The 12980-nt window shown below is 47.5% G+C and overlaps 1 protein-coding gene across 1 annotated transcript; it reads right to left on the bottom strand.

Annotated features, from left to right (window-relative positions):
- Positions 1-1124: 1124 nt before the first annotated feature.
- On the bottom strand, positions 1125-11438 carry MYBPHL (myosin binding protein H like). The gene is made up of 9 exons (XM_054565019.1): positions 11070-11438; positions 6021-6109; positions 5305-5500; positions 4940-5079; positions 4637-4796; positions 4401-4537; positions 3209-3395; positions 2301-2347; positions 1125-1206 (listed from the first exon to the last, which is right to left on the bottom strand). The coding sequence occupies exons 1-8, from the start codon at positions 11212-11214 to the stop codon at positions 2337-2339; spliced, it is 1065 nt and encodes a 354-aa protein (XP_054420994.1). The 5' UTR covers positions 11215-11438; the 3' UTR covers positions 1125-1206; positions 2301-2336.
- Positions 11439-12980: the final 1542 nt, after the last annotated feature.

The raw sequence follows: 12980 nt of genomic DNA, 5'->3' as shown, positions 1-12980 counted from the left end.
GGCAGAGACAATTTGTCTCTGCTCCACAAGGTATAGGCTGGGCTTGACTGCAGATGAAGAGTCCAATGTGACTGCATATGTGTAGAGCCATGGTCCTGTCATCTAGGCTGCCTGGTTGTCCTGTATGTAGCCTCTTATAGTTCAGTAATCTATCCTGAGATTCTTTATGTGAGAGCCAACTCTCAAAAACAAGCAGAAACAACTAGACTTTTTAAGGTCTAGAACTGTCCCAGCATCACCTCTGCTACATTCTTTTGATCAAAGTGGATCACATGGGCAGCCCAGATTCATGGGTAGGAGAAATAAATTCCAGCTCTTGAGAGGAAGATCACCATACCCATACTAGGATGGAAAGAATTGTTGCCATTCAGTCTTTTGTAAATTCCATCACAGAATGCCTTTAATATTTATTATTTGTTATAAGAATAAATATTGGTGCCCTGACTGGTGTGGCTCAGTGGATTGAGTGCCAGCCTGCAAACCAAAGGGTCGCTGATTCAATTCCTAGTCAGGGAACATGCCTGGGTTGCAGGCCAGGTCCTCAGCAGGGGGTGCGTGAGAGGCAACCACACATCGATGTTTCTCTCCCTCTCTTTCTCCCTCCCTTCCACTTGCTCTAAAAATAAGTAAATAAAATCTTTTAAAAAAGAATAAATATTTGTTGTTATAAGAATAAAAACAAATGTAAGCAAGGACACCTCACCTTAATTCTTTCCCTAGGCCTTAATAAGAATATGCTACAATTTCTTTAGTATCTCCAAGCTCTCCAGTCTTAGTGCTCTGTCTCTAATTAACGATGTATGTATTTATGTGTCCCACCATCTGTGTCTCTGTGATGGATGTGCATCCTATTGTTATCCAACTTGTACTGAAAAGCCCAGAGAGGAAGATGCAAGTCACTCTTTCAGCCCCTGGTACTGTATAGAGTTGAACTCAGTTCTGTCATAAACTGTCTAGCGACAAGGACAGGATTAGAAACATCTGTGGAAGAGAAAGTGGATATGGGAAGAGAAAGAGGAGTCTGAAGGATCTGAGACTCCATACAATCTGGTTAAAGAATTCAAACTTTCTAAATGGTTTTCCCAAATGGAAAGGCACAAACAGATGGACACTTATGCATTGAGGAGCCACACATTTATTTAGATCAGTCCAAACCAGCTGTTGTACTGCAGCTCCTTAAGAACACAATCTCACCAGTCAGGCTTCCTGGAGGCACAGAAAAGAGAGTTTGTTATGGCCTTAACAGCCAATAGCCAGAGCACATACAGGGTGCTGAAGCAACCCTGTGTTATGAATTCTCTACTTATGCTGCTTCATTGCTGGGCACTGGCTGGGAGAGAGGGAAAAGGACAACTGACACTAAGAAGGCTAACGCTAACCCAACATAACACTGACAAAGAGAGGAAACTGAGGGATGGCTAGAGAACTGTCTTTGCAAGCCAACTGGCAGAGAGTGTTCTCCTGAGAAGTCTGTACTTTTAATGTATCCCTTAGGGTTTTAATTTGCTATATGTCAATGATAGGCTTAAATAAATGGCTTCTGGGATTGAATTCAGTCACAATTTTTATCGGAAGCTGCAAGTCAGAGAAGATATTGGGAACCTGTTCTCTAATTCTCTCACGAGTTTCCTTTTCACCTCTCTTGTCAGTTTGACACACATTTCTCCTGTGAGTGATTTAGAATCCGAAGGCACTATCCAATTCTTAACAGTGATTTGCCAGTAATGTGCTGCCTGGAACCACACCACATACCCACATGTTCAATTATTATTGACATGTAATGATAATGATGGTTTTCTTCTCTTGTAAGAGAAGGAATCCATAAACCTCAAAGTAAAAAACAGGCAATGAATCTGTTTTTCACTATGCTTATGATATTGAGGTAGAAACACTTCATTGACAAGAGCAGCTTCCTCTCTCCTTTTTCATGCTACCACCACGTGGTGGGGTGGCCCTGATCCATCCTTCACTTCTGATTATTCCCTTGACATCTGTTCTTACAGCACCCGACCACCGCCCTCCCGCTGAACCCCCTGACAATTAGGCAGATGCCATCAGTCTTCTTCAGAGGACCATAAATTCCTATCATGAACTTGAGTACAGATAGAGCATGTAACAAAAGTAGACTTCATCTATGGTCAATTTCCTTCACAGGGATGATAATATTAATTTACCAAAAAAAAAATAAAATAAAGGAAAAGTTGTCATCGATGAATGCAGAGTTGAAAGGCTCAGCAATACACATATGTCTGAGTCTCAGCCATAAACACAAAACATTTAGACATGTTTCTTTTCCTTACCTTCTTCAAGGGTTGCCCATGTTCTCTCAGGGAGCCTTAAAGAGGAGCTGCAAGAATTCAGACATTTTTTAGTGTTACTCTCTCAGATATCTCTGGGAAACCTTCTTTTGGAGTCCTGGGAAGGGATATGCTTCTGTTTTTTGGGGAGTCCATGGTGCTAATGAGGAGTGTTTGCATAGGGAAGTATAGGACATGTAATAGCCCATTCTTTGCTGATTCATTTTACACACAGTTTAAGAGTACCTGCTGTGTGTCAAAAACTGGGCTCAATGCCGGGAGGACAAAGGCAAATGAAACTGTCCCTGCTACTCAGTTTAATGGGGAAACAGGTCAGTAAATTGGTAGTTATAAAAACAATGTGCTACATGTCGTGATGAAGATCTGAATAAGGTGACAGTAATGGATAAATAAACTTTAAAAGAGATGGAGAGGTGTGCAATATTTTTTTTTAACAAACCAGAGGGGAAAGTCCTGTGGTTTGTTTAAAAGCCCACTAAACCACAGCTTTCCTGGAATGAGTCAGAGGACTTTTTTTTTTTTTTTTTTTTTTTTAAGTAATTTGGGTGGGGACAAGGATACTTATGCTCGTCCCACATGGACATAATGCCAACTCCTCAATTAACCAACACTGGAAATCCAGAGTAATCCAATCACCTCCCTGTACAAAGGTTTCTCTTTGCAAAATGGAAATAGCAGCTCTTCCTAATTGTAGAATTATGATGGAGAGAAATGAGATAGCGGACAATAGAAATGGCTCCTTAAATACATCCTGATGTTGACGGTGATGAAAGGGCCTGAAGGGAGAAGTAAACTAAGCCCTTCTCCATTTAGGCTTTGTCTCTACCCCAACTTTTCCACCTGTGGAGAAGGGAGATACCTGCACCCTAAGGCATGAGTTCTGCCCTCACCTATCACATCCACCCGACAGTCCACGGACGCCTCCCCCAGGGGGTTAACTGCCTTGCAGGTGTAGATGCCCCCATCAAAAGGACCAGGCTTGCGGATTTCCAGTGAGCAGATTCCCAGAAGAGTGAAGGCTCTGTACTTGGGGTTGCCTTGGATATCCATCTTGTTCTTCAGCCAGGTAATCTTTGGCTGGAAGATAAAGAGGAGGGCATAGCTGGAATCAGTTGTTCTTTCTGTGCTTAGTCTCTGGGACACTTTGTCTACAAGGCTTGGGGACACACTGGTCGGAGGAGCAGGAGGAGTAGGGCGCTTTAGGAACAGATGGTACATGGACCTAGAAGAGATAACGGCCTTCTGGATGGCTCTCCATCCCTTATATTTGGGAAGGGGTTCCCCTTCCAGTACCCTTAGCAGCCTCCACGCTCCTTCCCTTGGTTGAAAAGAACAACCAAAACCTTGTCTTGTTCATCAAGTATTCCTGACTAGAAGAAAGGTGCTAACTTCTGTTCTATCCTGCTCAAGCAGTACTTCTGTGGATCAGAAGCACTGGGTGTCAGCTTTGCCTCTTTTTATGTGTATTTTTATCGAATCATTCATCTTCTATTCCCACTGTTGGCTTGGGAGTTACTCCTGTCCCCTCTGGTTAAAGAGTAGTTTTTAGAGTGGACTTATTGATATTCTCTTTCTGAGATGTTATCACCACATAGTTTGTCCCAGGAGTAATACACGAAAGGTACTTTGCAAAGGTTTTTATGTCATGTGTGGAGTGAATCAGTTGTAAATAGTCAGAGAGCCTTGCTCAGAGTTGTGGCCAAAGGCCCAACTCTGGGCAGCTCGCATGTGCATGGCCCTGATGAGATGAGATGTGGTGGGTAAGGTAAAACCAGTGGGACTCCATCACCCTTGCCAGAGAGACAACTTTGAAGTTCATGCCCAATTACCAGCAGGTCAGAAGTGACATCTTTTTACATGAGGAACAAACATGGAAAGGAATACTGGGAACATTATCCATGTCTGCCTGTCTTGGACTCCAAGTGCCCTTGACTGTTCCTACATAACCAGTAATCAGCTGCAGAAGAGGCAGATGATGGTGAGGGGAACAAATGTTTTGGTTAGAATGCACTTTGATGTAGCTAAGGTTAGAGCAGAGCAGGAAGCAGTGAGGCACAGCCACCCAGAGAATTCCCTGCTCACCTTCGGAGAGGCCCGGACACAGCAGAAGAGCTGGGTGTCATAGCCGGTGACTGTAGTGCAGTTTGCCAGAGGCTGGGTGAACTTTGGAGCTTCAGAGAGATCTCGCTCGGCAAACCCCTTGGTCTTGTAAACAGTAGCTAAGGTGACCAAGAAGGACCCTGATGTAGTGCCTGAGATCCCCATCCTCCTTCGATTACTTATCCTTAGCTTCCCAGCTCAGGGTCTCCATATCTTACCTGCTTTTTGGATGTGGGCAAGGTCAGCAGTGATGGGAGCTGTCTCGCTGAGCCCACACTGGTTCTCAGCAAAGACTCGAAATGTGTAGGAGTTGCCAATGATGAGGTTGGAGATTATGCAAGTGGTGCGGTGATAATGCTCCAGCACAGTGAACCACAGCTTTGGGGTCCCAAGAAGATGCCATGAATGAGACACCTGTTTTGTGAACTCAGTCTACCTTAGCCCACCACGTGGAGCTATCAGAGCCCCATTCCAGAATGTGCTACACTTCCCTCTCTTCCTCCCTCCCAGCTGGGCCTCACCCCAGATTTTGTGTCAGCCTTCTGCACCGTGTATCCCAGGAGTGCCGCATTGCCTGTGTCTCGGGGAGGTGTCCACTCCAGGGTAGCGTTGGAGCCCCACACATCCACCAACTTGATACTCTGAGGAGGGCCTGGCCTCTCTGAAAGGACCAAGCAGGGCAGTGGGCATGGTACAACTCACATGCATGGAAATCACTTCAGGAATGCCCCTTTCCCTTCTCTGCTCAGCTACCCCGCCCACTTCTGTATAACATACTCAGTATGGAGGAGTCACCCTAGATTCCCCAGCTCTCTGTGATGACTCCTCTGCAGCCTGGAGAGGGAGCCCCTGAAGACCACCCCAGCTCTGACTCCTCGCACCATACCAATAACCAAGATGTCAATGGTGGCAGTGGCCTCCATGCCGCCCAACTGCACACTGAGCTGGTAGCGTCCTGAGTCAGCACGTTGAGCTTCTCGGATGAAGAGGATGGAGTTCTGCTCCCCACTCCGCACGCTCACACGACTGGCATCCAAGGCATAGCCATTATGTGTCCAGGTGGCTCGAGGTTTGGGTTTGCCCTGAGAAATGGGGATAAAGTGGTGAGCAGCCCCAAGAAGCCTCTTGACCTCCACCCCAGTTCCACATGGTAACTTGACTTGCAGCTGCAAATAGTTTGAGTTAGAGGTTGGTGGATTCTCCCAGGGGACTTCCATCTTTTAGCAGCAGCATAAGGATCATGGGAAAGGGGGATGGCTTTGAGTCTCACTCCCTCTGAGAGTTTAGGTCATGGACATGCTGGGCAGCTGGGACTAACAATAGCTGCCCAAACACCCGAGAACTCTCCCAGCTGAGAGCTCCCAGACCTCTGCCGACTGAAGGCCATGGTTTAGCTTTACCTCATCACATGAGGCCTGACCCAGCCCACCCTCAGGAGTGCAGATGGAAGGGCCATTTGGCCTTAGACTTCTGGTGACGTGGCTCCCTCCATTCAAGGCCAGGATGACTGCTCCACTGCTAACAGGACTCTTGGTATCTATTTCCAAATCAAACCCTGTCCTAGTCTCAGCCATGCACCTAACATGGGGCTGGCATGATCACCTGGAATGGGATTAGTAGATTCACAGTGTCTCCAACCTTCCGGATGTAGGTCTGCCTCAGGGCCCGAGGTAGCCAGATTTTAGGGTGCTCTGAGTGATGGAAAGGGAGAGAATGGGTGGTGAGCCTCCTGCGGTGGGAAGAGTGGCACTCAGAGGGAGCAGGTGATGCGTTCAGCTGTGCTCCATGGCAGGCGATCGAGGCATTGCTCAGCCAATTCAGTTCTCTTCTAGGGAATGGGAAGATTGCTCCTATCATTTTGCTGGGGTGTAGGGATGAGTGACTGCCTGAAGGATCTCCTAGAGATTGTTCAAGTCTTGGCAGTAAGAGCCCTGGAGTGTGAGCCTGATGCTTCTTTTAATTTATAACTCTCAACTCCTGACTTTCCATCAACTAAAATTTCTTTTTTCTGTTTGTGCACAGACCCGTCTTTCCACCCATTTGCTACATTTATCCTCAACAACACTCCTTTTGTCAAAGCCACTTTCAATGTTAATCCTAACCTCCAAGTGTCAGCCCCACCCTTTCCCTTCCACAGACAGAGTCAAAACAGTGGACCCACTAAGACAGCACCGACGTCATTGCAGAGGTTGCTGGCATCTGGGTCCCTTTCTCTGCATGGCCACCCTGCTCAGCGCCTGCATAGTGTTCTAGTTTGTGGAGGATCACTTTGTATGAACAGAATCTGGGAAAGATTAGGCCTACTGCTTACTTCCCCTTTCTTCCAGGCCTGTACCAGTGAAAAGAGAGATTAGATTATGTTTATTGGCTTCCAGGATGAAGACGGGAGATGCTCAGGAAAGTGCCAAGTGTGAGGTTTGGAGGATGACCAGGTATAATTTCCCTCTTCAGCCTGAGGCTGCCTTGGCCAACAAAGTGCAAACCTCCCACCTAGGTTCCCTTGAGGGCCTGGCTAAAACTAACAGCATTTTCCAGCCTTCTTGGGCCTCCTGTCTCCTCCTTTCTCAGGGAGATAATAGTCTCCTCCTGCTGTTGGCTTAAGTGGAATATGACAGTGCCTCAGTTCCCACCATCTTCTCAGCCTCCCCCTAACAGTTCATTCCTATCAGTTGGAAAAGCTTCACCCCAGTATAAAGCTGTGTCAAACAGCACAACTGCTTGATAGTGGATTCCAAACTTTTTGATAACATCCATTTCCCTGTAAATACATGCCTGAGCATTCACCCCAATGTATGTTTACTTATACATTGAACTGTTTAAATATGTACAATGTGTAAATATTACATGTATAATGCAAACTTTTGAACAGTGAAATTTAAAATAAAATAAATAGAGGTTCTGCTATGTCCTTTCTACTCCTTGTAGACCATTGTCTAGAGACCCAGAACTTCACTCCCATAGTCCCCTCCCATTATGATTTCAAGATCACTGGCCTGTCTTTGTCAATGGACATAAACACAAATATTCAGCGCACACTGTCCATTTTATTTATCTAGTTTCCTTTTCTGCTGTGTACCTTATGTTTCCACCTGGGTTGTACTATCTTAGACTGCACCTTACCCTGCCCCTACAAGAGCAGGAAAGAAGGGATACGGGGCCTCGAGTGCTCTGAGTGCCCATTCGGCCTGTGCTGCTCAGGGCTTGCCAGCCTCAGTAGGAACAAGACAGCCACAGAGCCCAGGCAGCTGAATAACCCTGCTCTGCTTTCCCTCTGTTGGACTTTGATGGTTTGGGAGGGGGCAGGGCATGAAGAACAGAAGAAGTATTTGTGTGATGTGTTCCTCTCTTGGGGCCATCTTGGCAAGCCACCAAGGAGTTGAGAACAGGCGGATATGACTTAAGGATTTTCTGAAAAAAGAGGGCAGCAATTGAAAAGGAGGGTCAAAACCTCATCTTGTTGGGCTTGGTTCCCCACTGTTGGACGGGGAAATCACTGCTCACACTTGCTGGAGAGAGGACTGGGCAGAAGCTGGCCTTACTGTGCCTGGCTCTGCCTACAGAATATCTGTGTTATGCAGGGCCTTGATGAGTACCCAGCACAAGGAACAGACTGGAAGGAAGAGGCTCAGAGAGAGAAACAGATTTGCTGAAGGCATCATGGCTGTTTGGAAGGTTGTGCTGGCACCAGGACTCCTACCTACCTATCTAGCAATGTGCGTCTGAGGGACACGATCTCTGAGCATGCCAAATCTGTCCACTCACCTGTTCTCCAGCGCCCACCTCGGACCAGGCACCACAGTCAGGGCTCTGACTGCGATCTTGCCCCTGGAAGGAGGTGGCAAAGAAAGGACACTCTAGAGAATTGAGAGGTTGGGGTGAGGAAAGGAGCCCAGGCTGTCATGCCTAGAAGCTGTGCCAACTGAACCCTGCTTCGCCTGGACTTCATGAAGGAAACGGGCTCCTCTAGATGGGTGCATGCTCATGTATATATTTGTTCCCATTCGGTGTTTCTTTTGTTTCTTAGCATAATACCTTGGAAAATGTTAGCATAGATTTACTTGAACTAAAGAGAAAAATTAAAGAAATAGGTTTATGTGAAACATAAGCTAAGATGGGGGAGTTAGGAGGAGGATGAGCAGAACGGCCCGGAGATCCAGAGAGGATCCCAACAGGGGCAGAGCGAGAAGACAGGCTGACAGCTGGGATGGTAGTCTTCTCCTCCCCCTGGGTCTGCTGTGCCAATTCTTTGCTTACAAGTGGGATTCCCTGATATGATGAATTGATATGGGACAAACTTAAGTTACTAGAATGTTCCAACTGAGGATTAGTAGGCGAGGATATGACTTTCAGCAGGCCCCCAGGGCCTGGTGGGAGGGCAGAGGATGGGTTTGAGGCTAAAGCAGCTGACAAAGTGTGGGAGGTGGCAGAAGAGTGTTTGACAGCTCCAGGTGCCTGGGCAGCAGTAAGCCTTTCCCCAGCTTAACCCAGGCCTTGTCTGCCCAGCAAACAAGAGCAACTTGACCCTTTGCTGAGAATGTTAATAGGAGGGCTCATTTGAGGCATCTTTTTTCACACCTCCATAGTCCAGCGAGGTGTTAATTGTACTGACCTTGGGGAAACATGGCTTTCTCCTCCTCAGATGCCAGGAGGGATGTGAACCAAAGACTAGAGCCTAAAAGCAGAACCTAGGTTTTCTAAGACCAGGTGTGAGACAGCCACAGTTTGGCTTTCTCCCTTCATAGAGTCTTGAGGAAAAGGCATTTTGAAAAGTCCTTTGAGAGCCATTGGCTCTGAGCTGTGTCTCTCAGTGCTGTATTTCTCTCAGGACGTTATCTAAGTCTTTCTTAGAAATTAGTAGAGAAGGCTTCCTAAAGTCCAAAGATCTTGACTCTTTATTAGGAAATTCTTCCTAGTTCTAACCTAATTTCATTTTGCTCAAGTTTATGCCTATTTCCTTATTCTTTGCTCATGGGAAAAATTGTTCATATCCTCTCATAATTTCCTTTCACATGGTTAAAGAATTTTCCCCAACAGTTCCCTAAGGGCTGTGTAGTTCAGATTGATGTCATTAATTATGGCCTGGAGAGTGAAGAAACAAGACGGACACATTTGAGGCGTGAAGGGGTTGTGCGCACGTGTGTGTGAGTGTGTGTGACTATTAATATATGTGTGTGTGAGCAAATGGTTACAAGAAAAGGGCGAATGCACAAGGTGAACTAGGGCTTTGAAACATAACCAGAGATTTCCAGGGATCCAGAAAATACCAGCATTTCTTAGAGAAACATTAGCAGGTGCTTAGGATATGGGCTTGGCATGTGATGGGAAAGGAGTGTGGTGACCCCAGGGGCACCTTGCGAAGGACAAGAGTGTCATCTCCTTGAGGACCATGAAATAAGGTCAGAAAAAATAAAAGGACAGAGACATAAGCAACACTTTTCTGAGAAGACTCGTCACCCCTCCCCTGCAGCAGTCTTCCCCTCTTGCTGGTGGCTTTAGCCTTGGCTCACTGTCACTCTCTCCAGCACTACTTGTCATGATTCCTGGTGATTTCAACTGCCATCCTTCCAATCCCTCTGGGCTGAATGTCATGCCTGCCACTCCTCCAGGAATTTTGTGCTCCCTGCTTTACACTCGTTCCTTAGTCATTCTGTAGATCAATAACTGCAACCCCTCTATAAACTGAACTTCAAGCATCCACTCTCTCGTCATCACCTCTGTGACCAAGATGGCTAATTGCCCACCCAAATTTACATAATCTCTTCCATAGTATCATTATCTCTGAGAAGGTGCTGCCCCTTGCTCTCTGACAATAAGACTAGTTCTTGCCAGTGATATGTGAGTAGAAATGATGAGAATTGTCCCTGAGCTAAGACTTTTAAGAAATGAATTCTCTATTTCTCCTTCTACCTCTGGTCGGCTGCGCCAGGTGCAGTGGGGATCCCCAGGTGAGCGGCACAGAGCTGTGGGCTACGGAGGCCTCAGCCGGGGGCAGCAGGGAATGGGAACCAGGGACTGGGCGGGACACCCACCACCTCCCAGCTTGAAAATGCCTCTTTGCTGAGAGGATCACAGAGACCACCACAGAGAGGAGGCCAAATATTTCTCCCAGGGAGGCTCTGCTTTCATGGAACTCAGATTCTGAGGTGAGGATTTCCCACGGGAGCCAGTGGTGGTGTTGGGGTGGGTCCCAGACCCATAGCACTGCCCAGGGAGAGACATTGCCATGGACTGTTTGCTACTTAGCCTCCCAGTTGCTCTATGCTTTTCGTGTCCCTCGTCTAATCTAGACGGCCACTGTCTCACCCCTCATACCCTTTGTGACCAGCATCAGTACAGAAGGTCCTCCTATTCCCTGTGACAGACTTTTTTAAAGGTAAAAAATAGAAACAGATAATTTTTAGTCACTATAAAGTGCCACAAACAGCATTCACGAAAGTCTCAACTAAAAACCCAGGAAAGACCCTTGAGTAGCAAGTAAGAATCCACCAAAGAAAGGGGTGGGATCTCCAACGAACGCTTCTCCATCCTAAGGCCCACTCCCATGAAGTCATGCAGCTCTGCACAAACCTAAGGCGCCGCTCTCAGGGTGTCGGGATAGCTTCCTAACTCCCACTACTTGGCCTCCCCACCCTCCCAAACCCCCAAAGTCACCTTCTAGAGGAGCCAGGAGCTGGGGAATGGGGCTGCTGGCCTCCTGTTGAGGTGAAGTCTGGGGCTCCTCAGCATCTGCTGGGCTGTCTTCTTTCACCTTCAGCGTGGGTCCCAAGGCCACCTCCTGTGCCGTGGCTGCCTCCATGCTGGGCTACCCGAGGCTGGGCTCCAGCGGCAGATTTTCACTGTTGGTGCTGAGGGAGGGGCTGAGCACCTGCTCCTCGGCCTCTCCAGGGGTCCCTGCCACAGGGTTCTCTAATTGGGCTGGCCTCTCCCCACCCAGCTACTCCCAGCAGAAGGGCTGAAGCAGGGGCTGGGGGAAGTGAGGGGGATCAGACAGCAGCCCAGAATAGCCACAGGAGGAGGGCCGAGGTGGCCCTGTTATCTTGGCAGTGAGATGACACCCCTCACAGCACCAGGGAAGGAGGAGAGAGCTTGAACTTCAAACAGCTCCCCCTTGCTCCCCCACACACAGACCATCCAAATGGGACCTCTGACTCCTGTGGGACTAGGTGACATCCTGACTCCTGGCCTCCAACTCATCTGACAGGGTGTTAAGGTCCAAAGAAAGGGGCTCCAGGATTGGGTGATGGGCACACTTTTAACTGCTCTTTCTCTTCTGCTCCCACATTGAGTGAACTGTAAGGTCTTGTCCACTTGACCTTTAAGGGTGCGTGCCCATTCTCTCCACCTCCCCCTAGTGACAGTGGAAGGTAGAGTCTGCACTCTGGAGCCTGACTACCAGGGCTCACGTTGGCCCCATCACCAGACTAGCTTTGTGACTTGCAACACATCACAGTCTTAGGTCTGTTTCCTCATCTGAAAAATAGAGATGGTAATAACCATAGGGTTCTTGTGAGGATTAAAAGAGGTAATCTGTGTAAAATGCTTAGCAGAGTGTAGCTGACTAAGTGCCTGATAAACGTAAGCTATTTTTAGGTCAGGCTGCTGGCTCCTTTGAAAGCTCCGTCGCCTAAGAGATAAAGTACAAATAAAGTGAGAGGCAGCAGTGGGGCGACAGGAGAGCTAGGGGCATAAGGTCAGAGGAGCTGAGTGTGATTTTGGCTATACTGCTCACTCATTAGCTAAGTGACCCAGAGCAAATCATTCCTCTGAACCTCAGGTCTTTGGTCTATGAAACAAGGGATAATGAGGCCAGGGATGGATTAAAAATGATAAAAATGTAGGAAAGTGGCCAACCCACAGTACGTGTTGGTTACATACCTACTAAAGGTCCTATTCATTTCCAGGTTTACCAAATCATCATTCCACACGTGCTGTACACTCCCTCCAAATTTTCTAGCTTCCTATCGTACTCACCTCCAGAAGCCAATATCCCCTCTGTATGTACATATATATTTCTATAAAGGATTTTAGAGAGCAGATTTAGGTTCACAGCAAAGTTGAGCGGAAAGCACCGAGTTCCTATATACCCCTCCCAACCTGGTCCTTTTTTTCTTATGGGAAAAAAGGGAGTGTGGTTGAATGAATAGGCTCCATACTCATGTTTCCCTGGTAGCCCTCAATCTGGGGGCAGAGTCAATAGGATCTCAGTAGTCTGTGTTACTGTCGTGGCGCGTGGGACAGAAGCCCTCTTTGCAACTTGTAGAGGGGCTCAGGTCCAGGACAAACTGTAGACACACTTTGGGCCCAGGAACCCGTTTATTAGGAGCTAGGACGGAAAAAGAAGGGGGCTGTGGAGCTTGGCCTCCAGGACTCATTGGTGAGAGGCTGCACTTGTACCACACCGGGACTCAGGTGAAACCTCTCTGACCTATTTCTCTGGCCTGATGCAGCCAAGGCCCTTACAAGTACAGAAGGTCCCCATGCCAAGGGACACCAAACACTCCCTTACACCCAGGCGTTCAGTCTTAGTCCTTTGTTGCAGTGAAGGTGTACAAGAATCAAATA

This window comes from Pteronotus mesoamericanus, unplaced genomic scaffold (assembly GCF_021234165.1).
Source record: "Pteronotus mesoamericanus isolate MK-2021 breed Mesoamerican mustached bat unplaced genomic scaffold, CSHL_Meso_final scaffold_99, whole genome shotgun sequence".
Taxonomy (NCBI): domain Eukaryota; kingdom Metazoa; phylum Chordata; class Mammalia; order Chiroptera; family Mormoopidae; genus Pteronotus; species Pteronotus mesoamericanus.
The sequence above is the reverse complement of the archived record's forward strand: the minus strand, read 5'-3'. Positions and strand labels throughout refer to the sequence as shown.